Genomic DNA, 26,475 nt, shown 5'->3' on the forward strand with positions numbered 1-26,475 from the left:
AACTACTATGCCTAACCATCTAGAACCGCTATCCTAGACTCGATCCACTAGACTCGACTGATTTTTAAAGCTTTTTTGTACAATTGCTTAAGTGCATGCGAATTGTAATTTTTAGGACTCTCTATATGCCCTAACTAATGTAAGTTGATTAGCCTTAAGCTAATGCAGGTGAGCCCTACATCCTACGTGTATCTAGGCTGTGCAACCTAAGGAAAACCATGGGCTGACTATATGCTTCCTAGTCTAGCCATCGGTTGGACTAAGTGTCTAACCGATCAACTTGAGGCCTCCTAACTCTAGGGACACTCACACGACAGGACACACCATATCAACAAATCAGGACAGACTCCTAACTCTAAAACACCCTAAATAGCTAAGACAGACTCCTAACTCTAGGGGAAGATCTTTTTCAAAAAGGTTTTGAAGAATTTTTGTATTTTTGGAAAGGTTTGAAATGTTTATTTTTTTTTAAAGGTTTGGCTAGACTTGGGATGTGGATCCCAAGCTGCACTACGTACCCTATGGGAAGGGATCAAGCCAACGTAGTTCGGAAAAAAGATTTCCTAACTACTCCTAGAGACTCAAGATTTTTGAGATTTTTGGTTTTTTAGATGTTTTTGATGTTTTTTGACTCAAGAGGACAAAATCCTATCATCATAAGGGGAGGACAGGCTCCCGATATCCCGCAAAGGTTGGACAGCATCCTATGCTTTGCGGGGGAAAAAGACAGAAACACGACTCTGCAAGGGTTGGACAGCATCCTATACCTTGCAAGAGCGGATAGAAGAACATGATCTGATGAAAGGTTGGATAAAATCCTAACCCCTATGATGATAGAATTTGATTCCTGAACAAGAGGACTGACTCTCTAGACTAAGGACGGATTCCTATGCTAGTGGACTATCAAACCAAGATAAGGCTCACAAGTAATAAGGAAAAAAAAGAGACCCTGTGCATATTTGGCAAAGGAAAAACACCCAGCCGGGCCGGACAGCTACCTAGCCCTAGGGTGCAACAAATGTGCAACCCAATACCCATAAGGGTAGGGGTATGTTGCCAAGCCGAGTAAGGTGTTCTCCCAAAACTAAACGACGCACAAAGAGGAGGTTTAACAAGAGAATGAGACTGGGTAAGTCTCTTAGATACAGAGGTAGGATAGAGAAAAATGCTAACGAGACTAGGCAAGTCTCCTAGGCACAGAGATGAGATAGAGAAAAATGCTAGCAAGACTGGGCAAGTCTCCTAAGATGGGCTTGGGCTATCACCTTCATCGCCCTTGCAATGATAAGGCTCCTAATGTACAAGGAATACAAACCTAAAAGACTGGACAAGTCTTTTAAGTAAAGAGGAGAGTGCTACTTGGACTGATCAAGTCCCCTAATGAAATCAAGACATGATGATGAATACCCTTAAGGAGGTATTTCCCAAAGAAGGGAATTTTAAGTGCAAGAGAATGCAAGGCAAGACAATTATTTGCAAATGATATGTTCAAATGAAAAAAAAAAAAAAAAAAGTTTAGTTTGCCATAGAAAAAGAATCCAAAGAATTTGGAAAGCATGGAAATGCATTTGGAAATGATTTGAAGAATTTTGAAAGCTTAAATGTCTAGGAATGCTAAGTTCTTTTAGTTCAAGTGCAAGTCTCTATCATAGCTCCTTAACATTTTTTAATTAACCATTTTCCAACATCTTTTACAAATTTCCAATATGTTTAATTAAGATTCAAATCATTAGTAGATCACTTGATTGCATATCAGTATCAAGTTTAACAAGGCATTGTTAAAGCACAACCAAACCCCCAATTTTTAGTAAAACGCATCAAAATGTAAAACAATTTATGGAAATTTACTAATACATGATTTATAACTTGCTAGTACGCTTACATATCCAAAATAATCAATAGAAATGATTTAGAATCAAAACAATAACAAAAAGCAAGCCATATCATATTAATGACATAAGGTGTAGAAAATGTGATTTTCTGAGGAAAATTTGACCATCTAGACATCAAAACCATCAAAACTCACAATTATCAAAGTTGTAGATCTCATGATTATTGACATTTTATCTTTTGACCACTTCGGCCAACTCCAGCCAGAAGTGGTTAGAAAATGATCATCTCTAGGTTATCGCCATTAAAAAGCACATTAGGTGTGTGGCTGAGAGTTTACACTCAATTTTGACACCCAAAATATTGTTTCTGAAAAATTTGCATAATAAGAAAGTTTTAAGAAAATTTGTAAAGAATAACTTTCCTTTCTACGGCTCTAGCCAACTCTGACCAGAAATTATCCGAAAACAGCCGACAATGTACTGTGCACAGCATGACAATTTTCTCAAAACTGCTGAAATCTTACAAATGGTTTTTGACAATCAAAACAGCAATTCTGGAAAAAATTGCAGAATAAGAGAGTTTTAAGAAATTTTGTGTGGAACAATTTTCCTTTCTACGGTTCTAGCCAATTCAGACCAGAAATGGTCCGGAAACAACTGACAATGTACTGTACACGAAGGGTCTTGAACTCAAAATCAAACTCAAAAAAAAAAAAAAAAATCCTAGCTGAAACAAAGCATACAACAAAAAGAGATACAACAGGTGGTGTAATTATCAAGGTGTGAGGGCTGTTGATATCAAAAGGATGAGGGCTGCCCATATACAAATGGAATAGGGGCTGCTGTGATTGGGCTTAAACTCAACTCATGATCACTTGTAATACTATTACAAACCTTTCCAATGGCCTCAAGAGCTCTCAACCAAGCATGGTATAGATTTATAATCTTGTTCAATGCTATCCATAGATAGATTCTCAGACATGAGAGAGCATATAGGGGAAGCAATTAAATGACTAGGAGGATTGTATTCTGAACTTTCAACATGAGTAAGTCTCTCATGGGGATCAACTATCAAATTCAAAGAGCATGGTTCATCCAGTTCTTGAAGAGTAATCAAAGGGATTGCCTCAGAGTTCCAAACTTAGGTTGGGTTCAATGGTTTTAAACTGGCCATATCATTCTCTACTCCTCTAGAAGGCTCCAATGGAATCATTTCGGATAATGACATTGATCAATTTCAAGGGATATCAATCTCCAAGATGGGCTCAAAGAAAAGGTTTTGCCACTAAAAGACAAATCAGACTCTAAAAATGAAATCATCTCTAAGCTCTCTGAACATATATTAGGATCTCAAAATCAGCTTGGAATTAAAAGTAAAATGACATTTCAGCTGCATCTAAAAAAAAATGAACCGCATTCTCATCAACAGAAACTGAAAAGAAATCATGAAAATATATGAAGATCAATTTAAGCTTTATGTAATTATTGAAACATAACAATGATAGCATTAAAGGTTCAAAGGGCACTGATATTAGCACAAGAATCTTAAGCAGAGCTAAATTGAAATGATGCTAATATTAAATCCTGTTGTGGAGAATTATTCCAAAATAGTGCTGAAATTAAAATCAATGCAAGCCAAGCTAAGACTGTGATAGCATCAAATCTCCGCCATCATGAAAAATTACCTGAATTTGAACAAATTGAATTGAAGAAATCTCAAGTTTCAAAGAAGGACATGAGGAATCTGTAATATACCGGAGCTCCGATCTGTCAACCGGTTGTAGTCATCGGGATTTTATGGAAATTGCTGCGATTTCGTCAGAGATGGTGAGATTTTCGGATCTGACTGAAGAGTGAAGGAATTCACCAAAGATCCTTCGGATCTATGCAAAATCAACGGATATGAAACAATGTAGCTGATGATAGGATCTAAGATAGGGCCGCCAGATTCCGGCAAAATTCACCGGAGAAGACAACTGTCTTTCTTTCTATTTTTCAGATCCAAGTTTCCCTCTACGTGAAACTTGATTTTTCAAGTGAAAATGAAAGAGAAAATAGTGATAGATGATCAAGAAGGTGGAGAATCGGTTGGAAAAAATGGCTGGATGCTAGCGAGATTTGCCGGAGCAAAATGAAGAAGATGAAATCTGGTCCTAAAATTAAACAACTTAATCTAGGGTTTAAGAAAGAGAAAATGAGTACAGATCTAATCATTGATGGAAGAACAAGTGATTTCGAGGAGAATACTGGTAATCAGAGATGATCGGAGGTGAAGCTCTCAGATCCCTTTCTCTCTCTATAGCTCTGTGTAGATCCGATCTCTCTCTCCCTTTGAAGCTTACATTCCTGATCGGGGCTTTGCCGGAGGCTAGCCGGTGATCGATCGGAGAGGATAACGATAAGCTTCGCACGAGATCTGCTTTCTCTCTCCTTTTCCCTTTCTCTGAGATTTTTTAGAAAATGCTAGTCTCCTCCCCATAAAGCTCAATCGAACTTCTTTTTATAGATAGAGATAGGGGCTGATGTTAGCACCCTATGAATTTGGTAATTGCACCCTTTTACACAAGAAATGATATATTTCACCCTCCGGCTCTTCTTTCGGCAGCCTCTTGTGTGATCCATGATTACTGTTTTGACCCCCTTGATTCTTTCTATGGACAACCTCTTGTATAGTGCATTTATCACTCCCCTTGGTATATTTTGTCTCTTTTTTTGCTTTACCCTTAATAATCGCGGCCCTTTTATAGCCTTGACAATGGCAGCCCTCTCGTAGAGTACTTTAACTACTCTAATTCACTCAACAGGGGTAGAATTCCAATGTAATGCTCAACCCACTTAGATGCTGCTGAAGCTTTTTAAAGTGCATTTCCCTCTCATTACATTGCCATTTTGTTACATCCTCTGCTAACAAAGAGTTTCTCCAGGATTGTTACAACTACCGGCTTGAGAATTACATTTCGCAACCTGGTTCTCTTTAAAGATGGACTTTCATTATTATTTAAAATTTTTTTTTTTACGCTCGGACCTCGATTTCAAAATCGGTTCAGGAGCCTGAGACTTGATTCTGAGAGACTTTGAATTTAGTTTCGAGACTCAGGTTTTGAAAACTTTATTCGATTTTGGGATTTTTTAGGGTTCGGTCAAAATGGGGTGTCTACACTACTCAGGATAGACTTGAAGAAGTTTTCTAGCTCATTTATCACTCAGATTCTGATGAGGAAACCCCCTATTCTTAGTTTTTTTAAAGCAGAAGTATTCAACATAGGGATTTCTTGGGTTATCAAATAATACATAGTGCGGATACTAAACTTGTTGGAACCCGGGTAGGACTACCCCTTGAAAGCTAGTTGTTATGGGGAGGGCGCCCAACTCCTTGTAAGTCCATCCACATCCACTTTTCTGATGTGGGATCTTTGCTTTCATGTGAAACCCCCAACAATCGCCCCATGTGGAAGCAACATGAACAATCTCGCCCCTCCACGCGGGACCAACGTGGACAATCTCACCCTCCACATGGCAGCAACATTGTGGCAGAACAAGTCTACTCACCTGTGATATTAGTTTGAATCATTTCCCATGAACAAGATCTTTAAATCACTGTGTAGTATCATCACCTACAATCCATATTAACCTTTGATTAACACTTTGGATTAATATCTAGGTCTTACAGAATAAATTTGTGCTCTCAAACCTGCCCGGAAAAATATTCCAAAAATTCAGCATTAATAGTGTGTTCAAGCGTCCTAGACTCACGATTTGGGTTTTCCCAATTCGCGCAAGAACACTAGTTTCCTTTGATTTTCTACCCGAAAACCCTTTTTTCTCCTTCCTTTAAGCATATTAAAATATCTTAATAAATTCTCTCTTGATTTCTTCAATCGATTAGGGCATCAAATGCGGAAAATCGAGAAGATCTTCGAGGAAAACCAATTTTCCTCAACCCTAATCTATGATTATTTACTCGAGGAATACAAGATTTTGACCTCGAATCTATGGTTGTAGTTTTCAATCCAACAAAACCCTAGATTAAACTTTTAATCTTCTCCTCAAGAGATCTTAGATCTCGGTAGAGAATAGAATTAATCATAAAATCAAGTTCTACATACCTTTAGAAGACGATCTCCCCAAGCTTTATTGCTCTTCTCTTTCTTAGATTTCAACTTTCAAGGACTCCAATCTCTCTTTGGGGTTAAAGTTCTAAAAGCTGTAGTTTAAGTGTATTTTTATAGACTCTTACTAGGAGTCCTAAAATAGAAGGCTTTTAGAAACCCTAACCTATTCTAATTAAAAACTAATTATCCCTCTTTACTTTATTAAATAAAAAAATTATTTATTCCGGACAAAAATACTCCCCTCAAAAACGTTTCTACGTTTGGGGTATTTCACAGTAATCACCATCCTACTCAGGACAACATTTTTTTGGCAGGTAAGCTGGGATGGAACCTACTCAGCGCAGACTTGAAGAAGCTTTCTAGCTCATTTATCACTCAGATTCTGATGAGGAAACCCTCTATTCTTAGTTTTTTTTTTAAACAAAAGTATTCAAGATAGGGATTTCTTGGGTTATCAAATAATACATAGTGCGGATACCAAACTTGTTAGAACCCGCATAGGACTACCCCTTGAAAGGTAGTTGTTATGGGGAGGGCGCCCAACTCCTTGTAAGTCCATCCACATCCTTTTACTTTTCTGATGTGGGATCTTTGCTTTCGTGTGAAACCCCCAACAATCGCCCCATGTGGAAGCAACATGGACAATCTCGCCCCTCCACGCATGGACAATCTCACCCCTCCACGCAGGACCAACGTGGACAATCTCACTCTCCACATGGCAGCAACATTGGAACCACATAATCTTCCCCGAGGAATTTCTCCGTCCTCGGAGGCACATCGGGGTTACTAAGATCTTTCCCAAGCGACTTCCATTCTCGGAGGCACACCAAGTTTACCACACCCCAACTCTAATACCACTTGTTGGGACCAGGGTAGAACTCACCTTTAAAAGCCAGCCATTATGGGGAGGGTGCCCAAGTCCTTATAAGCCCATCCTCATCCATTAATTTTGCTTTGGTGTGGAACTCTCAACATAACTTGTGCAACAAACTTCAGCAATTTGGAGTCAATCCGATTGACTCAGATATTGAGGATCATCTTACAATACTCTAAAAAGGGTGGCCCACTGCACGAGGCTCCCGCCATTGCGGGGTCTGGGGAGGGCTAGATGTGTTACGGTTGCCTTGAATTTCTCAAGGTCATTGCACGTGTAACGTTTCTTTATCTTTGAAAACTAAAGAATTCTATTTACATGGGACTCTTGAAGTCAGTGGAAAGGAGTTATCTTTTAACGCAAAAAAGAATCCCTTGTACGACTTGGACTTGCTTTGAAATTAAAACTAACGTGAGACAAGTGGGGTACGAGTTCGAGAAGGAAAAATAACAAAAACGTTATTGCTGTGGGAGTTCTTCACCACTTGGAAAAAGAAAAAGTTCTTCAAGGGTTTCTTCGGTTCTCTTGTGAGAGGACAAGAGAAAAGGATACAAAGGATAGGGATTTTTTATCTCTTGGGCTTGAGGAAGAAGAAGAAGCAAGGCCATCTAAGGAGCAAAGGCGATTGGATCCTAGAGGGTGTAGAGATTAATTCTTGTGTAATCCAGAGAAAGCTTGGGCTTTTGTAATCCGGTGAGTGCTTCTTGTAACCCACTTTATTTCCACATAGTGAAATCTTTTGAAGTCTTCTCCCGTTGACGTAGCCATACACATCGTGTGGTGAACCACGTTAAATCTTGGTGTTCTTGTGTGCTTTATTTGTGGTTCAGCTTGTATTGTATTTATTTGCAACGTTGCGTATTGTTAACATAAAAATCCGGAAACACACTTTTGTGTTCGGACTGTTAACGAGTCACCGCGGGGGGCTGATTTGAGCCTCAATTCCGCAACAAGATGTATGCAGCCTTACCCCTGCTTTGCGGAGGCTGTTTTTGTGACTCGAACCTATGACCACCAGGTAACAATGGAGCAACCTCACCGTTGTGCCAAGTGTCACGGGGAAACAGTTCAGGACACAACCGGTATTAAAATCCATCTCGTCTCGTCTCGTTGCGTCTTGGAAATGCGTTGTTTATAGCACCTTTGGTCGTCACTCGCCGCTAAGCTGGTTGGTTGGCCAAACTCTATAGGAGGAGTTGACCCCGTGACTTGCTGACTCCTCCCCCGTTAGGCCCAGCAGGTGTGGGCAGGAGCCTTGGTGGCTTGCTCATGGGTTGCAAGAGGACTTACTTGTGCATTTGTTGCACACAGTAGGAAATCATACTTCAACTCGTAGGCGTGCCCTAAGGGAACTTTGGGTGCGGACTGCGAGCTATCCATAGGGATGCTCCAGTTTCTTTGGTTGAGGATGGGGGCCAAAGACAGTGCATGTTGGGTTGGGTTCCCACATGCATTGCGCGGCGGACCGGTGCAGGGGGCTACTTATACTGTTTGCCCCTCTGCACCGCGGTACGTCTCGTGGGTAGGCCATTCTCTAGGTCTTCCATGGGTTTGTGCCGGGGCGACTTCGGTTGCCCTCGCGAGGTGTACACCTTGCGGATCAGTCCATAGGGCATCTTGCTCCTTGGATGACCAAGCCCTAGTGCTTGGCGGATTGGTGCGTGGCATCGTCATGCCTCGTACTCGATGGACTTTGCATTAGGCCCCAAAGCCTTATGTTCGATGTACTCGTGATGCAGGCTGATCATGAGTGTGGGTATCTAGAAGCGCATGTCAAGATCTGAGCCAAGTAGCCTGTTGAACAGCTTAGAGTTTGTGTGCACATTTGAAGCATCAAGGGGTGTTGGCGTGTAGGGCCTTTAAAGGCTTGCACGATTGAAGGCTGGCCCTGGCATTCATGCATGTTGGGGCGTCGCACGGGTTATTCCGTTGCTCAAATATTTGGCCCGTGACAGTTGGTATCAGAGCAGATGTCCAAGCTATGTATTCAGAGTGGGCTTTGAGAATTGGTGCCAGATGGTATCTAGTGCCAGATCAGAGCAGGTTGTGAATCAAGAGTTTTCAAGGAGCTATGATACAGTTGGTGTCTGTGCTGGCATAGTTGCAGCAAGTGGCAGTGTTTGCGGCTATGATTAATGCATCTCTAGTGCATGTTGCTTTGCACAAAGGAACGGGAAATGCTTTCTGTTGTGGCGGAGTTGGAAAGAGCTTGAATGTTAGCACACCAAGTTGGAAGTGCTGAGTGCGGATGTCTTTGAATCTAACACTTTGAAAGTCCATTAGTCAGCCGGAGAAGAGCTGAAATTGCTTGGGTATGTTCCTTTCGGGGGACTCTCCCTTATTCTACTTGAGTCGCGCAACAGAGGCGCGATGGCCTGGAAAGATTAGTTCCATCAGTGTTTGTTCAAGCATTGCTCAATGGATTTGCTCGAAGCTTGATACAGTGTTAGAGCTGCAACCATCAGCGAACAGGTTGGCATCTTTCAGTGACCCACCGATGTGTGAGATCGGAAGTGGCAGTTGGGGAGTTGTGAATGCTCCATTGCAGTGTTGCCTAAACATTGATGTGTTAGCATATGGCCTTAAGGGCTTGCTATGAAAAAAGGGTTGGCTGCTGGCATAAGCCTTCCCCTATCAGATGAGGTGTTGAACGTGTCGGCACCAAAGCGCTCATCGAAGTGAATTTGCTTGCTTAGTGTGATGGCATAACCAGTTTGACGAACTAGCAGACATGCTCAGCCTTACCCCTGCTTTGCGGAGGCTGTTTCTGTGACTCGAACCTATGACCACCAGGTAACAATGGAGCAACCTCACCGTTGTGCCAAGTGTCACGGGAAAACAGTTCAGGACACAACCGGTATTAAAATCCATCTCGTCTCGTCTCGTTGTGTCTTGGAAATGCGTTGTTTATAGCACCTTTGGTCGCCACTCGCCGCTAAGCTGGTTGGTTGGCCAAACTCTATAGGAGGAGTTGACCCCGTGACTTGCTGACTCCTCCCCCGTTAGGCCCAGCAGGTGTGGGCAGGAGCCTTGGTGGCTTGCTCATGGGTTGCAAGAGGACTTACTTGTGCATTTGTTGCACACAGTAGGAAATCATACTTCAACTCGTAGGCGTGCCCTAAGGGAACTTTGGGTGTGGACTGCGAGCTATCCATAGGGATGCTCCAGTTTCTTTGGTTGAGGATGGGGGCCAAAGACAGTGCATGTTGGGTTGGGTTCCCACATGCATTGCGCGGCGGACCGGTGCAGGGGGCTACTTATACTGTTTGCCCCTCTGCACCGCGGTACGTCTCGTGGGTAGGCCATTCTCTAGGTCTTCCATGGGTTCGTGCCGGGGCGACTTCGGTTGCCCTCGCGAGGTGTACACCTTGCGGATCAGTCCATGGGGCATCTTGCTCCTTGGATGACCAAGCCCTAGTGCTTGGCGGATTGGTGTGTGGCATCGTCATGCCTCGTACTCGATGGACTTTGCATTAGGCCCCAAGGCCTTATGTTCGATGTACTCGTGATGCAGGCTGATCATGAGTGTGGGTATCTAGAAGCGCATGTCAAGATCTGAGCCAAGTAGCCTGTTGAACAGCTTAGAGTTTGTGTGCACATTTGAAGCATCAAGGGGTGTTGGCGTGTAGGGCCTTTAAAGGCTTGCACGATTGAAGGCTGGCCCTAGCATTCGTGCATGTTGGGGCGCCGCACGGGTTATTCCGTTGCTCAAATATTTGGCCCGTGACACAAGGCTCGCCCTCTCATCTTAACATACACTAAATTCTGAAAATTATTGGTAAATTCAAAATACTAGTACTTGAAATCCTTTTACACACAAATAGTTCAAAATAAACCAACAAGTTGCTCCAGTAACTTGTAGCTTGTATCTTCAGTAAAGAGATCACACTCAGAACTCCAAAACTCACTTGTGCATGTTAAGAATTTCGTTCAGCTAACATGCTTAACAACCACGGAATAGACCACTGTCCATAATTTTTGTCCTTATAGGATCAATCCTAGAATTGTGACAGTAGTTAAGCATGAATGAAATGCAAAAAACTTTTGATGAGAAATCAAAAGGTATTGAATGGTATTGCACGGACAGTAAGTAAGGTACTGCCCTATCCAATTTGAGCATTTTTCCTCACTTGTTTCAAAAAAGGTTACAAGTAATGCTTGTATAGTAATTTTGCTCAAAATTCTGTCAATTAAGTTCCTTCCTTGCACGAATTCCACAAGCACCGGAAATTTTTTCCCTGCTGAAGAAATTGTTTTAGGCTCTGTTTCTTTAGATGTAAAATGGGTGCAAAACAAATTTTACACCCATTTTTTTCACTTAAAAATGAGCATAAATTTTGTTTCACATTCATTTTATGTCAAAAGAAACAGAGCCTTTCAACCCTCTTTTCCCCCATATTTCAAACGGTATCAAATGAAAAACTGAAGTTGAAAAGGAGGGAATGGCTAATCTCTAATCTAGATGCAATGACTCTTAACCTATATGTGCATGTAGCATTGACATGATGAGCGCAGTTATTGGCACTTACTGGTGCCAAAAATATTAGGAACCCCAAACGCTGAGATCAATCCAGGTCATGCCAAAATAAGCATTACTTCTTCGACGCATACCGACTCAAAGAAGTAATCGCGAGCTTGTATGTTGATGATAAAATCTGAGTACAACATGTGGCACGAATTTGAGAGAAAGGGAGCATGAAAATCTGTACGCCTACTGCCCATAAAAAGATCTCCCCATGAGCAAATCTCAGCGCGGTCACCCTTAAAGGGATTTCACCATGTCCTTGCAACAGAAGGTACGCCACAACCCCGAGATCACGCCAGATCAATGACCGGCACCATAACAATGCCTCCTACAAATAGGAACCCTCCCTCCATTCAAAAGGGACTGGCTCGTTATGAGACCAACAATACCATACATGTGGTAACACTTAGCTCTCCTTGCCCCAAGCTCTTATTCTGCTTGATCTCAATACTGACTCGAGTGTCGGAGGCTTCCCCGGAGCAAAAACTCCTGGTGGTCCCTAACCTATTGTCTGTGGGTGCAGGTTACAGGCAGGACGGACGTCGGGCGGGACCCTCGCTCTCACCCATCCGGTCTCTCAGACAGATTTGAGCATCATCATTTAGATTAAACATTAAATCGGAATGGTCTTCATTGACTTTTCATTTAGTCCTATTTGGATTGCAAGAAAAAAAATTCTGATGGAAAAATATTTCTTGGGAAAATTTATTATTTCCATAATTTAGAGAGAATGATATGATTATGGTTAATTTAGAGGGATATCATCGTAAATTGAAGGTTCCTCAAAATAAATATTGAATAGTGTTGGTTCACATTATATTTTTGGGAAAATTACATTTACACCCCCTCTAGTTTCTAACATATCCACTTCCACCCCTATAGTTTAAAACGTGACAAATACACCCCTGTAGTTTCAATTTGTTTAAGGTAGGCCCCCTCAGTTGAAGGTTCGTCCATAGATTGAAGGGTTAGGATGATCCGAAGGAGCTGATTTTTTGGGCAAACCCTATCTATGTCAGGACCCATCAAATGAACGCTCTGGATCATCCAAATAATGTTAGACCCTAACCCTTCAATCTATGGACGAACCTTCAACTGAGGGGGGCTACCTTAAACAAATTGAAACTACAGGGGTGTATTTGTCACGTTTTAAACTATAGGGGTGGAAGTGGATGTGTCAGAAACTAGAGGGGTGTAAATGTAATTTTCCCTATATTTTTTTTGTATAAAAATGTAGGAAAGTTTAGAAATATTTTTCCTTTCCAAAATTTTACAGAAAATTCTTGGAATCCAAACAGGGCCTTAAGGATATGATACCAAAGTGAATCATTTGTGCCTTGCGAAAGCCACTTAGAGTTGCGGTTGTAAAACTGTTAGACCCTAACAATCCATTGATTTTTATGTTCTATTCTTTGTCAATTAAGTTAATGAAAAGAGTGAGAATGGGTATGATACTGTGATCCCTCTCGTTAGGTTTACCCAAAATAAATGAACAGTCTAACCATGCTATGAGATTCAATTCATAAACAATGAAAGCAAAATCAGCATCCTAGACTAGCATATTGATGCCATCTTCCCACAAATAAATCCCTACTTTTTAGGCTTTTTTAATTATTATATTTTAGTTGTGGTTGCTCTTAGGATTGTGATTGATGGTAGTTTCCGATTTCTCTTATTTCTACTTATCTTTTTAGGATTGTGATTGATGGTAGTTGGAATAAATAAATGTCCAAATTGGATCGCATCAGATGTTGAAGGCGGGTTCGAATGATCGCGACTGTTATTTTTGAAGATTATGAAAGGCAAATATTTTTCAACAGATTTATGCCGGCCGAAAAGAATTGGGACCCCGGTGGAATAAATTATGTTCGCCAATAATCCAACCTTGAGGACAAGGTTATTTCTAAGGGAGGAGGAACAAAGAAATCCGTACTTTTTAGGCTTTTTTAATTACTAGTAAAAAATGCACGTGCACCGCACGTGCCACTAAGGTATTTTACTTTGTTTATTAAAATTTGTTTATTTCAATATAAATTTCATTACATTTTGGTAGCGAAGATAATTTATAACTCAATTTCTTCCTAGTAGGCTAGCTTTCATTAATCAACATAGAGCTCCATACAGTGAACTTTTTGGAGAGGCATAATATTATTGTTTTCCATACAAATATTTTTCCTACTATAACCAACAATACTGTATGATTCTTCGCAAACGAGGGTTTCCTATAGTAATCAACAATACCGTATGATTCTGCACAAATGAGAGTGCGCTATTTGGAACTCATCCATAACAAAAGGATGATGTGAATGAAGTGGTTGGTGGTCCAATATTTGGTGGGGAAGGTTATAATCTATCATCCACTCTCGTTACTAATGAGGAGTCGGTTTAAGATATTTGGGAGTCAATTTATCACTGCCCGTAATTAAATTGTCATTCAAATACTAATCCTCCCAAAAGAATTTGAATGGAGAACATCTAATTCTGACCATTAAGTTAGAAATCTCTTTCTAACAAACTTGGGTAACTGCAACATCATTTTTCATGGAAAACATCCCAACTTAAAAAATAACCTAAAAAAGATCATAGCATCATCCAAATTCCAACCAACCAAGGCAGACGAAATATAAAGCTATGTTGAAGAACGAAACAAAACACCATCTTAATTCATTTCTTTCTCTCTTGCGTGAATAAAAATCCTAAACCGACTTCTATCTACCTAGAATCCAATGCTGATTGTGGCCTTTCTTTCTCAAGCATATAATGCTTGAGTAAGCTCAAAAGGCTGTCCATAGTAGTTGACAGAAGCAAATACTATAACAGTAGAACCCGCAATTTGAACCACTCAGATTATGGTGATATGATCATGTGATAAACACAAACATATGATTCCTTACAAGTCTCTTAGAAACGTCTCATTTCATAAATAAATAAAAGATTCTGCATAGCCCTTTATTTTACACAACATCCTCTCTTCCCCTTGTAACAAGATTCCTATGTTGAAGCTTGACAATCAATAAAACCGAGTTTCTAAAGTCTCATCATTGCACCGATATAAATAATGACAGATCTGTATCCCAAAGCAAGTAGCAGCTCCAGTCCCACAAGAATCATCAACATCTTGCACGAGGCTGCCAAAAAAGGAAAAGGGAAAGTATTCTTGGAACAGAAAGTACCGTGAAGAAATATGCCAGACAAACATTTAGATGGTTACCTGTATGCATTGCTAGTGTAATATTCAGCTATAAACCCAATAACCAGCCCATAAACCAGTGGCAACACTCCTAACAAATCCAACTCATAGATTAGATGTAACAATAGACATCAATGCCCCACATTTGCAAAAATAGAATTAACTATAAGTTATATCAGTTCTTCACATCCTCCTCTACTCCAAAATTGAAGATTTTGAAGGCCGATGGGAGGCCAATCCAACTAACAACTGCAGTCCCAAGAGTCATCAGAATAGTGGAGATGACAAGCTACTTCTTCAACCCAGCATGATGAAAAACTGAAAAAAGACAGAAAAAATGAAGACCACTAAAATAAATATCGAAGAGGAAATGTAAATACATAAACTATACAATTCCCCGTCATAAAAAACAGCAATCATACAACCTAGCATGATTTATGATAATATCCATCTAAATTAATCATATCCATACCATTTCCATCAGAAATGTTTTTTCTTGTAATCAAAACAGGCCCTCATAATCCCTTGATAAGTACATTTTTCTCCAACGTGAAGATCAGATGATTATCCACTTGTATGCCCATCGAAGTGAAGGCAAAAATACTATTATATCCACGAATAAGTTTTTGAAAATCTTTGGAGTCTCTTGTTTGGCCAGTATATAGTGGATACAATTCCTCTGGTATTTCATTAACATGTAAAGAAACCTGTCCATTTTGACAACATAGCGTTGGGGGCTCTCCTTTGAATCGCTTAGCTTTACAATATGCACAATCGACATCTTGCTTTAGTTTATGTAGATTCACCAATTCTGCAAATATACAGATGCAGATTAATCATACTTTTATTACATCATATTATTATATTACTTATAATGTAGAAGCAAAAATATAGGTTTTACATATTTTTATGTATACACACACACACACACACACACACACACACACACACACACACACACATATATATATATATATACATACGAACCTATTGGTTCATTTTGATCTTCTTCGTTTTGGTTCTTTTTTTTTGCATATCCTCTCTTCTTCTTCTCCGTAGCTCTTCTTTTTTTTCATTTGACAAGTTTGCATATCTTTGACGTTCTTTATTACAATGATGTAACTTCTCATTATATGTTTCTTCATGAGTAGCATGCTTTTTTCCATAATCCTTTGTCATATTATTTTCTGTACATAAATGTAAGCAACAAATTTAATTTAGACTATTTGGTAAGCTTTTTCTCAATAAGTACAATCATAAATACATCAAAACTGAAATTCATATCTAAACTATCAAATGAGCAATTCCTTTACGTGTGGAGTCATTATGCAAAGAAGTCAATTTAATAAATACTAAGGCTGTATTTATTACTCTTACTTGTTTTGTAGCATAAATATGTCAATCAAAGAAGGCAAAAGTTCTATTACTTGATCAAAATAAAAAAAGGCAAACAAACATATAAAATTTCACATAATTTGGAATACTCTACTTAGAACTTGTAGATAGTGGAGAAGTTTACCTTCAGCTTGGAAATTGTGCTAGACAGTAGTACCACAAGACAAAATCAAAATGCCTTCAAGAAATAACCCCAAGGCTATAAGAGGTGGAAGAAACCAACCCTAAAAAGAGCAACAAGAACTTAGAAAATGATAGTGGGATGGAAAATGAAAAAAAAAATGTGATTGCAAATATTATAGTAGTTCTACACCATTATAAAGCATCTAAGAGGAGCACTCATTTTCATGTTTAGAATAGTTAAAAGAAAAGCTATCTGCTTTTAATTTTTTTTATATTCTCAGCTTATAAGAAAGAATTCCTAATTTTATTAGCGATAGAAAAACACTTGCCATTGGCTGCAGTGGAGAGTGGGTCAGACTCGGCACCCATATCAATGCCTCCACGTTGGAGGGTTCCCGAAAGGGAAACCCCAGAGGTCGACCCACCATTGGCAAATGACTAACCGAGGAGAGACGAGACGTTGGACATGTTCCCAAGCAAGTTCATGTTATTATTGTACTGCAAATGTGGGGAGAGGAGTGATGGAAAAGCAGATTGTGAAGGGACAGAAGCACCATTTTGTGCTCCCAAAATGCCGGAGTTTGTACACATGAGGGAAGGAGAAACAGACTGGGCACCACCGACGGGTGCCAGAGGCCCCGACGGCACCATCCTCCCAAAGGCTCAAGTTAACAAAAAATTATAAAGTCAGTGACATTCACTAAAACCACATGGACTATGGATTCAGAACCAGAACATCTGAACGGTGGATTTCTCACTCAACCAAACAGGCACTTTGCTCCCATATCCAAAGCTTGAAACCTCATAGCTTTCACAATACATCAATTCCATCAAAGAAGCCTTCTGCCCAAGGACTGGACTAAGGATAAGGCAAACTAAAGCCAAGAAAAAAGCGCCCAATCTTAACATTGTAAAACTACCCAACTATTTGTCAAGAAGGAATGGACAATCTTTGCCCAGCGGCTACAAATTTGAAGAATCTCTCTATAGCAAGCAAAAAAGGTAACTTGATCTCTAGAACCCGAAACCCACAAACCCTCTCAGCAATCAAACATAGTATATCAAATCTATAGAAAACAATAATGTGCTTAACTTAGTAAAGATCAAACAATGCAGCATCCAAGAACCAAAAATGAAGAAATTCACAAAGAAATCACAAAAATGAAGAAATTCACAAAGAAACCAGGAACTAAACATACATACAATATAGTATTTATATAAAATGAGGAACAATACCGTATGAAGTAGGCATGCACTCCAGATTAAGAAAGTGTAAATTAAAGAGAAAGATCAGATGATATTAAAACAAGGGAATGAGTTCATTTTCAACTTCTATCGAAGCATTTCCACCCCCTTTTGTTAGTATCCTTTTGACAATGAAAAGTTTTTCTGAAAATGACAAGAATACCCTTCAGTTTCTCCTATTCTGTTTATTTTCAGATTTTTTTTCCGAGCACAGTAAATTTCTATAGTAGAATCTAGAAGGTAATCTTCAGAATCCTTGAAAGACCAACAAAAAAACTCTTATTTCTCAAGGGACACTAACGCTAAAGGAGGGCGGGGTCACAAAAGAATCAGAGATAGATCATATTGTTTTAACTATTTATTCGAAGATTTTCCTAAATGAAGGCACAGACAAGCATCTTACTCTGTTAGCAAATGCAGAAAAGAAGAACTAAATACAAATGGATTCCATGATTGGGATTTCAAAAATCTATAACACATCATCTTTCATTCATTTCAAAATAGAAACATTAATTTCTAAGGAGAAAATGGCAACAAAGTGATCTTGACAAATATAGAGGATTAAAATCCACACATCATCCCCATTAGCAGATGAAAAAAGAAAAGGGACAAAGAGATTCAGATAAGTTACAATGATAGAATCAAGTCATTCAGGGTATTGAAAGGATCAGTTGTAGACTCAAGATTCATCCAACTATTGAAATCTTTTTCCTCTTAAATGATTCATCACTTTCAAGGCGGGAATCAACAGACATACGAGGGTTAAATCAATTCGTGATTAGTGTTTTAAACTCCTCAATTAACAGCAAAATCCAACAGAAAGAAGATAAAAAATCATAAGGGAGGAGATAGAATCGAACAAAGGAACATACCTTTCTTGAAACCCTTTGTAGATAGTGCAGTTGCTGAAGAAAAGAAAAATCAGATTAGTAACAACAGAGAATAGACCAAGCAGGAAATGAAAATCAAACAAAAGAAGAAACGGTCGTGACCAAAAGAAAAAACCCAGGAAAAAAATATCCCAACCCACCAAAATCCTCTCCCACAAAACCCTATTTTGCAGATATGATGTGAAAAATTACTTATCCAACAAGAAATTGATTCGAAGGTGGGGAATCCTCTTCTTTAATGGCAGCTCCGTGCGATTTTCGTGAGGAATGAGAGATTTTGGCGAGGAATGAGAATAGGAAGGGTTTTGGAACTATGGGGACTAATATAAAGTAGAGTAAGACGACAGAACTCTTGCAGATGGAAACGCGTGGCTGGGAAAGGTAAGGTCAAGATCACATGCCGTGGGATTTTTTACACCTGCCTTGAGGAGCGAAATGACAAAAAAGCCCAGGGAAATGGGACCAAACAGAAAGAATTAGAAAGCAAGGGTATGTAATTTCGGAAAAAGATGCAGACGAACATTCAAGGGTTTTCCTTTTAGTAGTAAAGGATTTGTTAGCAAACTTCTCCTATGCCACTTCTCGGCATGTGGCCATCCTTGGTGCAAAGATGCGCACATGGGGCAAAGGTTGCTAGCAAAAGCAAAAATAAGCAAAAATAGTAATCATTACAAAAAAAAGTAAAATAGCAGAAGTTATAAAGATTTAAATGAAACATTACTGAGAAATGATTATAAAGTTTGAAAATTACGAAAAAAATACAAACAAAATGTAATAACATATGACAATTATGGAAAAAACTACAAACAAAAGGTAAAAAACTGAGACGACACGCTTCCCTCGGATGAAAACGCGTGGCATGGTAAAGAAATACAGGTGGCGAGATTTCTGCACATAACTCAAGAGGAGTGAAATGACGCAAATGCCCCTGCAATATTGTACTTGATGGGAAGATTAACAAAGCAAGGGCAGGGAATTTTAGCAAAAGCAGCAGACGAACTTTCACATGGTTTTCCCTTTTAGTAGTAAAGGATTCTATTTTAGTTGTGGTTGTTGTTAGGATTGTGATTGATGTTAGTTTCTGATTTCTCTTATTTCTACTTATCTTTTTAGTCTTGCTATTGTCCACGTATCTATATAAAATGCGGGTGAAGGTGGTATATTTAAATGGCATGTTTATCAATAATAAAAGATGAGAAATTTACTGCAAAACAGAAACTATGTTTCTAGGAGAGTGATGGTTCCTCTCGAATTGAACCTTTAGGAGGTCTCATTGCCTCGAATCAACCATGCCCTTCTATATTCTTACCTTTTGTTTTCCTTTATTTGTGTTACGGCAAATTAGGCATGTAACACATGATTTCTATTCTAACCATAGATCAAAACGAGAGGAATAAGCCATACCCCAATGATCAAGAGAGGGGAAAAAATCTTGCTTGTTAAGTCCAGAACCTCCTCTCTTGCTTGCTACTGACAAGTTTTCTCCAAAATCCTTCCTTCGAATTCCAAGAAATAGAGCTTCTTGAAATCGAATTTCTCCTCCACTCTCAATGCACCTCCTTTTATTGTCCAAGGTTCATGTTTATATTCTATGTTGTTCCTCTATGTATAGTAAGTTTCCTCAACCGACCATAATCAAAGTCTCACTTTTCCTCATTGAGAGATCCTTTCCTCTTTGTTTTATTTTATTTTATTTTTGAACAGGGCAACAGAATATATATATATATATATATATGTAAAAACAGAACCGAGGTGGTCCTGAAGGAACAAAGATAATACAAAGATAGCAGTACAATAATTCAAGGAGGTAGATAGTCAAAGCACTCAAACGCGGCCCTAAAGACTCCTTTCTTGGCAAGGGAGTCTGCTTCCGCATTGGCTGATCTCCTGACATGGCGAAAAACTATTGAGGAGCCCTTAGATGTATCCTCTATTTCCTCTAAGAGAGACAAAAATCACCAGGAGGGAGAAGCGGCGCCCGAAAGCCAGCGAATAACATTTAAGGAATCCCCTTCGACTATAATTTTATCACACTCCAGACGAGGCATCGAAAGAAGCCCACTATGAACGGCTCTGACCTCTGCCTCGTTTGAGTCTGCCACTCCAATAGGCCCCGAGTAGGCCCATAGGACTTCCCCTTTGTGGTTTCTACATAACCCCCCTACTCCTGCCACTCCTGGATTGCCGATAGACGATCCGTCAAAGTTAAGCTTCAGGGACCCCGGAGGAGGAGGAGTCCAGGAGGGGAGGATTTTCACCTTGGTAGCCGATTCCAAGCATATGATTGACCATCCTTCCCAGAGGTCGAAAGCTGAAACAAAACGAAACAAAGGAAGGCTTCGAGCCCAGGATATGACCGCAGCTATCAACTGAATATAAATCCAATAGGGAGATCTAGCCTTCCCTTCGAAGATACGAGCATTCCTCTCTTTCCACAAGAACCACCATGAGGCCAGGAGACACAGCTTCCATAGCGTTCTGCCTTTCCTTTTCCAAGGAGTCTATGCCCAACTCTGAATGAATTCAGCCATAGAGTTGGAGGGGACCCAACTGATTCCAAAACGAGAAAAAATAAGACCCCAAATATGGCGAGCAACCTTACAGTGTATGAAAAGGTGGTCAATGGATTCCCCAGCGGATAAACATAGAGGACAGTGGTCTACCAACCACATTCCTCGCTTCCTCAAAAAATCCATAGTTTGAATGCGGCCCCGGCTAACCGACCACCCAAAGAAAGCAACTCTCGGAGGGCAAGATTGTCTCCAAACCGAGGAGGACACATGCTCCACTAAAGAAGGGATCAGATGGTTATAAAAAGATTTGACTGAAAATATCCCCAAAGGATTCCAAATCCAAATCCGACGATCTACGACCGAAGACTTGTTGAAGCAAGAATCCAATAAGGAGAGGAGGGCGCTGTAAGAGCTTAACTCCCTAACAAAGAAGTCTCTGGGAAACTTAGGAGACCAAGCCACTTTCCCTTGGTCCCTTGCAAAACATTTCGATACCCAGGCCTCTTTCTGAGATGAAACGGTGAATAAGTCAGGAAACATCACTTGAAGGGGATCATCCGAACACCAAGGATCCTGCCAGAACCGAATCCGATCCCCCCTATATACTCTGAATCGGACGCCAGGAGCAAATAACGACTTCAACTTCAAGATGTCCCTCCAAACCGTGAGACCTTTGATTTTAAAATTGTCAACAGAGTCCCAGTGCCCATGATATGAACCATACTTACTTCCAATGACCCGGACCCACAAAGAGAATTGTTCTTCTCCAAATCTCCACAACTACTTGCCAATAAGGAACCCTTGATACTTCCACCTTACTCTCGCCAATAAGGAACCCTTGATATAGCCCCAACTCACTTCCACCTTTCCTCTTTGTTTTATTGGTGCACGTATATCCCAACTTTATCATGTCATTGAGAGATCCTTTCCCATGTTTTGACCGGTCCACATATATCCCAACTTTATCATGTCGACAATAAAATAAAGGGAGTGATAAATCGACTCCCAAATATGATAAATCGACACATGGCCTAAATAAGGGAGATAAAATCTCATGAGTAGGAACTTCTTTATTAGTTTATTTTGGACGCTAACATTGGTCTCCCATCAACCACGCACCCCGCTCACCCCGCCCCCTACACACACATAAAACACCTAAAACATGAGTTTATCTCTTATCTTTGTAAACTGACCACCAACTAGTGAAATTCTTAAACAACGTAAATTCGGCAATTGCATTTTATTGGTTTTTAAAAGAAAAATTCACTTGGGCCTACCTTATTTGAAGATCCAAACCGTTCGTTTATTGGGCCCAAATGTAAATAGTCTTTCGGGATCATCGAGATGACTTTGGGGCATAGACTATTTGCGTTGAAGCTAAACAATTGAACTGTTTGGATCTTCAAACAAAGTAAGCCCAAGTATTTTTTTTATTAAATACATTTTTATGGTGTCCACCTTCTTCAAGGATCTAAACCATTCATTGTTGGGCCCTGTTTAAGGAGAGAAGAGAGAGACAGAATAAGTATATGTATGTATGGGTGGGGCGTACCTTATTCAAAGATTTTAACAAATGTGGTTCACGTTGGAGAGAGAGATAAAGTTGGGGACCCAGAAGTATGGGTTGTACAACAATGTTATGACATGAATGGACGAATTGCCATTAACTAGGATAAAGAACTAGGGAAAGATCTAAGGATGCAGACTAAGTTATGACATGAATTCAAAAGCAAAAAGGTCCTAAATGATGGTTCGGCGAAACCTAAGGCTGGTCGTCTTCTCCTAACTACTCCATATTAACCCTAAGGTGTGACTACATGATCGAATCAAAATGAATACTTACTAGAAAATTCATTGTGTCTCTTGAATATTTACAGTTATAGTCGTTGAATCTGTTTCCATAGTTGTTGAAGATGGTGTTTTTGTCCTTTTCTTCTTCATTTTTTTGGGTTTCGCTTTCATACACAAACTTCTTCGGTTTGGAAATTAGAGCTTTATTTGTTTGACGTGGGATGAAATTTGCGATGTCTTTTACTGGTTTTGTCCTCCAAAATCCGAAATGTCGGGTTTTTCGCCTAATTCATGATGCTTTTCGCCTTACAAATAGCGGGATGAGAGAGAGAGACTTTTGTTTACTGATTTGCAATAAAACGTCACAAGACTCACAACCAGTACTAAAAGTGGGCGAAAATGGAAAAGAAAGGAGGCGGATTTATCAGCCCCCAAAACTACACCCCTCCAATGTCCGTCCAAAACCACAGATGTCCTATCACCATACACACTGTTAAGGTGCACACAACAAAAAATAAGGGTTCACACAACAAAAGCCACGTGACCGACCATACACGCATAGGATAAAGTTGCACAGCTGGCACTCCACCTAAGCACTCCTTATAAATCCTCCCATTCCCCCACTCTCCAACATGAGAAACATAGGGAGAGAGAGAGAGAGAGTGCAATGGCAGAAATAAAAAGAAAAGCAAAATCAAGGTCAGAAGTTTCACAAACACAAGGAGAGAAATCAAGCTCTCCTTTTCCGCTCTCCGGCGAGCAAGAGGCGGCGATCATGGTATCCGCCTTCACCCACGTCATCTCCGGCCGAGAGCTAGCCGAAAACACCCCATTCCAATTCCAATTCCCTCCGGAGGAGAATGCCCCGAGTTGTACTCCAGAAGAAACTAGTCTTTCATCTATTCCTACTTGTCAATATTGTGGTATCAATGGTTGTTTGGGGTGCCATTTTTTCACATCCCAAGCGGAAAATAGTAGGACAACCGCGAATAAGAAGAAGTATAGGGGCGTCCGTCAAAGGCCGTGGGGTACATGGGCTGCAGAGATTAGAGACCCCCATAGAGCGGTTCGAGTCTGGTTAGGCACATTTGACACCGCAGAAGATGCCGCTCGAGCTTATGACAAAAAAGCAATCGAATTCCGTGGATCTCGTGCGAAGCTCAATTTTCCTTTCCCTCAAAACCCACCACAAGAACAATATAATCAACAATATCAACACCCAAATCTTTCAGTTTCTTGTCCCTCTCAGATTGATTTGGCTGCACCTGTGGTACTTGAAAACCAACACGAGAATGATCCCATTGATTTGCTTGGGATAGAGGAATTTAAGGATTGGATGGGAATGGATGTGGACGAATTTCCTATATTCACTTCAATTGCTAGTACTGCAACTACAACTACAAACTGTGGTACTGCTATGGACTTTCCACCACAATGATAGAGCTCCCATTTTCCGGCACCGATTGAAAACCAACAAGAGAATCATCCCTTTGGCTTTCTTGGAATAGATGAATTTCAGGATTGGATGAGAATGGAAGGGGAGGAATTTCCTGTATTCACTTCAACTGCTGCTGCCACCACTGCTACTAGTGTAACTAGTACTGGAATGGACTCTCCACCTCCATGAATGATCACACCCCCATTAGAATTGTTTCACTTATGCATACCAATATTTTTATTCATTATATAGAAACGTTTATTAAAAAGTAGGAGAGAATATAGTATTTTTTTGGCTTATTTGGAGCCTTGAATATGAAATTTTGCCCATATTTCTCTAATCTCTTAATCAATGGTCTGGATCATCCTCATCTCACTAGGGCCATGGAATTTAAGGAAGGCGGTTTGGATTATTTTTTAAGTGGGACCCATCTAAAGTCAGCAACGATTTTAGTTTTGTATGCGTGGTGGAGTTCATGGTGGGCCTACAAAGTAAATGAAAATCAGTTTGAATCCCCTAAATAAATGACAATTGGTAAAAGACCCAATTATTTGCTGATTCAAATCTACACGGAAAGATATCAAGATTCAATTCTAGTTTACTGGTTGTTAGACACAAGTCACAGAAACAGTAAAATGGGGCAAAAATAGAAAAGCAGGGGGGCTAATTTATCATTACCTTTGTTATTATTATTATTATTTTTAAATAAATGTGGCTCTGTCGGCTTTAGATTATGACCACAGGTTGAGTTCAAAGACCTACGTCTATTCTTTGGTCCAACAATTGGTTTTGGACTCGCATTCAAGTCACATCAAACCAAGATATTTTGAAACTTTTTTTTTTTTTTGGTAGGTAAGCTGGGGTTAGGAAGGACCCCTACCAGATTTATTGAAATAAGAGAGGATTACAAATTCCAGGGGGCTTAAAGGCCAAGCAAAGGGGAACAGGCACCCCAAGGCATCGAAGGAAAAGAGAGCGGGCCTTTATAGAGGCATTAAACATGGAAATTAAATTACAATCTATAATAAGGAGCTTCAGTGGAGTCACGAGCAATAAGATCTAGCAGTTGAGGCGGGATGTCTTGAGCTTGGATATCATCTCCTTTGCAGATGCAATCCGTCTTTGAGAGAAAATCAGCGGGCTGATTTCCTTCCCTCCAAAGGTGGGTGATCTTCCAATCATTGAAGGTAGTAAGAAGGGATTCAATTCTGTCAAGAAGCATGATAGCTTTCCAGGGGCATTTAGACTCCTTTGAGGACTCTGTCGATGTCAGAAGGGTGTCCAGGTCTTCTGACCACCCGATTTTGAAGATTAGCCCGTGTTTAATTCTTGTTTTAAAAGGTGCCCATAATCCGTAATTCGTCGAAACATAGAGCCCGCATTCCGTACTTTTTAATAAACTTTTCTATTAAAAAGGAGAAGTCACGTACAGACACTAAAAAACAGCTGACCTCTGAAATTCCACCGTGCCTAACGCCGTCCAACCAGATACAGATGGATCTTCTAGTCCGCGTACGATAACCGTGCACATAAGCACTCCTCCTTCATTATAAATCCCCCCTCTCTCTCTCTCTCTCTTACATGAGAAACAAAAAGAGAGAAAGAAACAAAAGGCAAAGCAAAAAATTCATTAACCTCCAAAAGGCTCAAAATATCAGAAGCTTCACAAACACAACAAGGAGACACATCAAACTCTCATTTTCCAATCTCAGGCAAACGCGAGGCCGCGATCATGGTATCAGCCTTAACCCATGTTATCGCCGGTGGCGATATTGCCGAAACCACTCCACTCCAACTCCAATTCCAATTCCAATCACCACCAATTGACATTGCCGAGACCACCCCATCCCAATTCCAATCTCCTCCTATAGACGTTCCAATGAGCTCTACTGCACAACAAACTAGTAGTAGTAATAAGAAGTATAGGGGCGTCCGAAGGAGGCTGTGGGGTAAATAGGCTGCAGAGATTAGAGACCCACGTAGAGCGGTTCGAGTCTGGTTAGGCACATTTGATACCACAGAAGATGCAGCTCGGGCTTATGATAATGTGGCGATTGAATTCCGTGGGCCCCGTGCGAAGCTCAATTTTCCTTTCCTTGAAAACCCACCACAAGAAGAGTTTAATCAACAACAGCAACATCAGCCATTGCCTTATGAACATCCCAACATTACAGTTTCTTTTCCTTCTAAGATGGAAAATTTTCCAGCCCCGGCCCCGGCCCTGGCCCTGATGCCGATTGAAAACCAACAAGAGAATGATCCCTTTGGCTTTCTTGGGATAGATGAATTTCTGGATTGGTTGGGAATGGGAGGGGAGGAATTTCCTCTACTCACTTCAACTGCTACTACAACTGCAAGTAGTGTAACTACAACTACTAGTTGTAGTATTGGAATGGGCTTTCCACCTCCATGAATGAGCAACCTTTTTGAAAGGTCGATCACACCCCAATTAGAATTGTTTCACTTATGCATAGCAATATTTTTATTCATTATATAGAAACGTTTATTAAAAAGTGGGAGAGAATAAAGTTTTTTTTTTTGGCTTAT

At 40.2% G+C, this 26,475-nt stretch overlaps 1 protein-coding gene and 1 long non-coding RNA gene across 5 annotated transcripts; one reads left to right on the plus strand and one right to left on the minus strand.

The window, feature by feature from the left end:
- Positions 1–14,190: 14,190 nt before the first annotated feature.
- LOC143890757 (uncharacterized) lies at positions 14,191–18,465 on the minus strand. 4 transcript variants are annotated; one of them, XR_013255239.1, is made up of 7 exons: positions 18,327–18,465; positions 18,169–18,201; positions 16,053–16,152; positions 15,521–15,720; positions 15,006–15,344; positions 14,555–14,851; positions 14,191–14,471 (listed from the first exon to the last, which is right to left on the minus strand). It is a non-coding gene; the product is annotated as an uncharacterized LOC143890757 (long non-coding RNA). The 4 variants fall into 4 exon arrangements; XR_013255238.1 differs by having other exon boundaries at positions 14,191–14,851; XR_013255240.1 differs by lacking the exon at positions 15,521–15,720 and having other exon boundaries at positions 14,191–14,851.
- A 4,800-nt stretch (positions 18,466–23,265) lies between these two features.
- On the plus strand, positions 23,266–23,928 carry LOC143890921 (ethylene-responsive transcription factor ERF109-like). The gene has a single exon (XM_077395594.1). The coding sequence runs from the start codon at positions 23,266–23,268 to the stop codon at positions 23,926–23,928; it is 663 nt and encodes a 220-aa protein (XP_077251709.1).
- Positions 23,929–26,475: the final 2,547 nt, after the last annotated feature.

Source organism: Tasmannia lanceolata, unplaced genomic scaffold, assembly GCF_043159265.1.
Source record: "Tasmannia lanceolata isolate RefF3 unplaced genomic scaffold, GAP_Taslan_0.1 ptg000013l, whole genome shotgun sequence".
Taxonomy (NCBI): domain Eukaryota; kingdom Viridiplantae; phylum Streptophyta; class Magnoliopsida; order Canellales; family Winteraceae; genus Tasmannia; species Tasmannia lanceolata.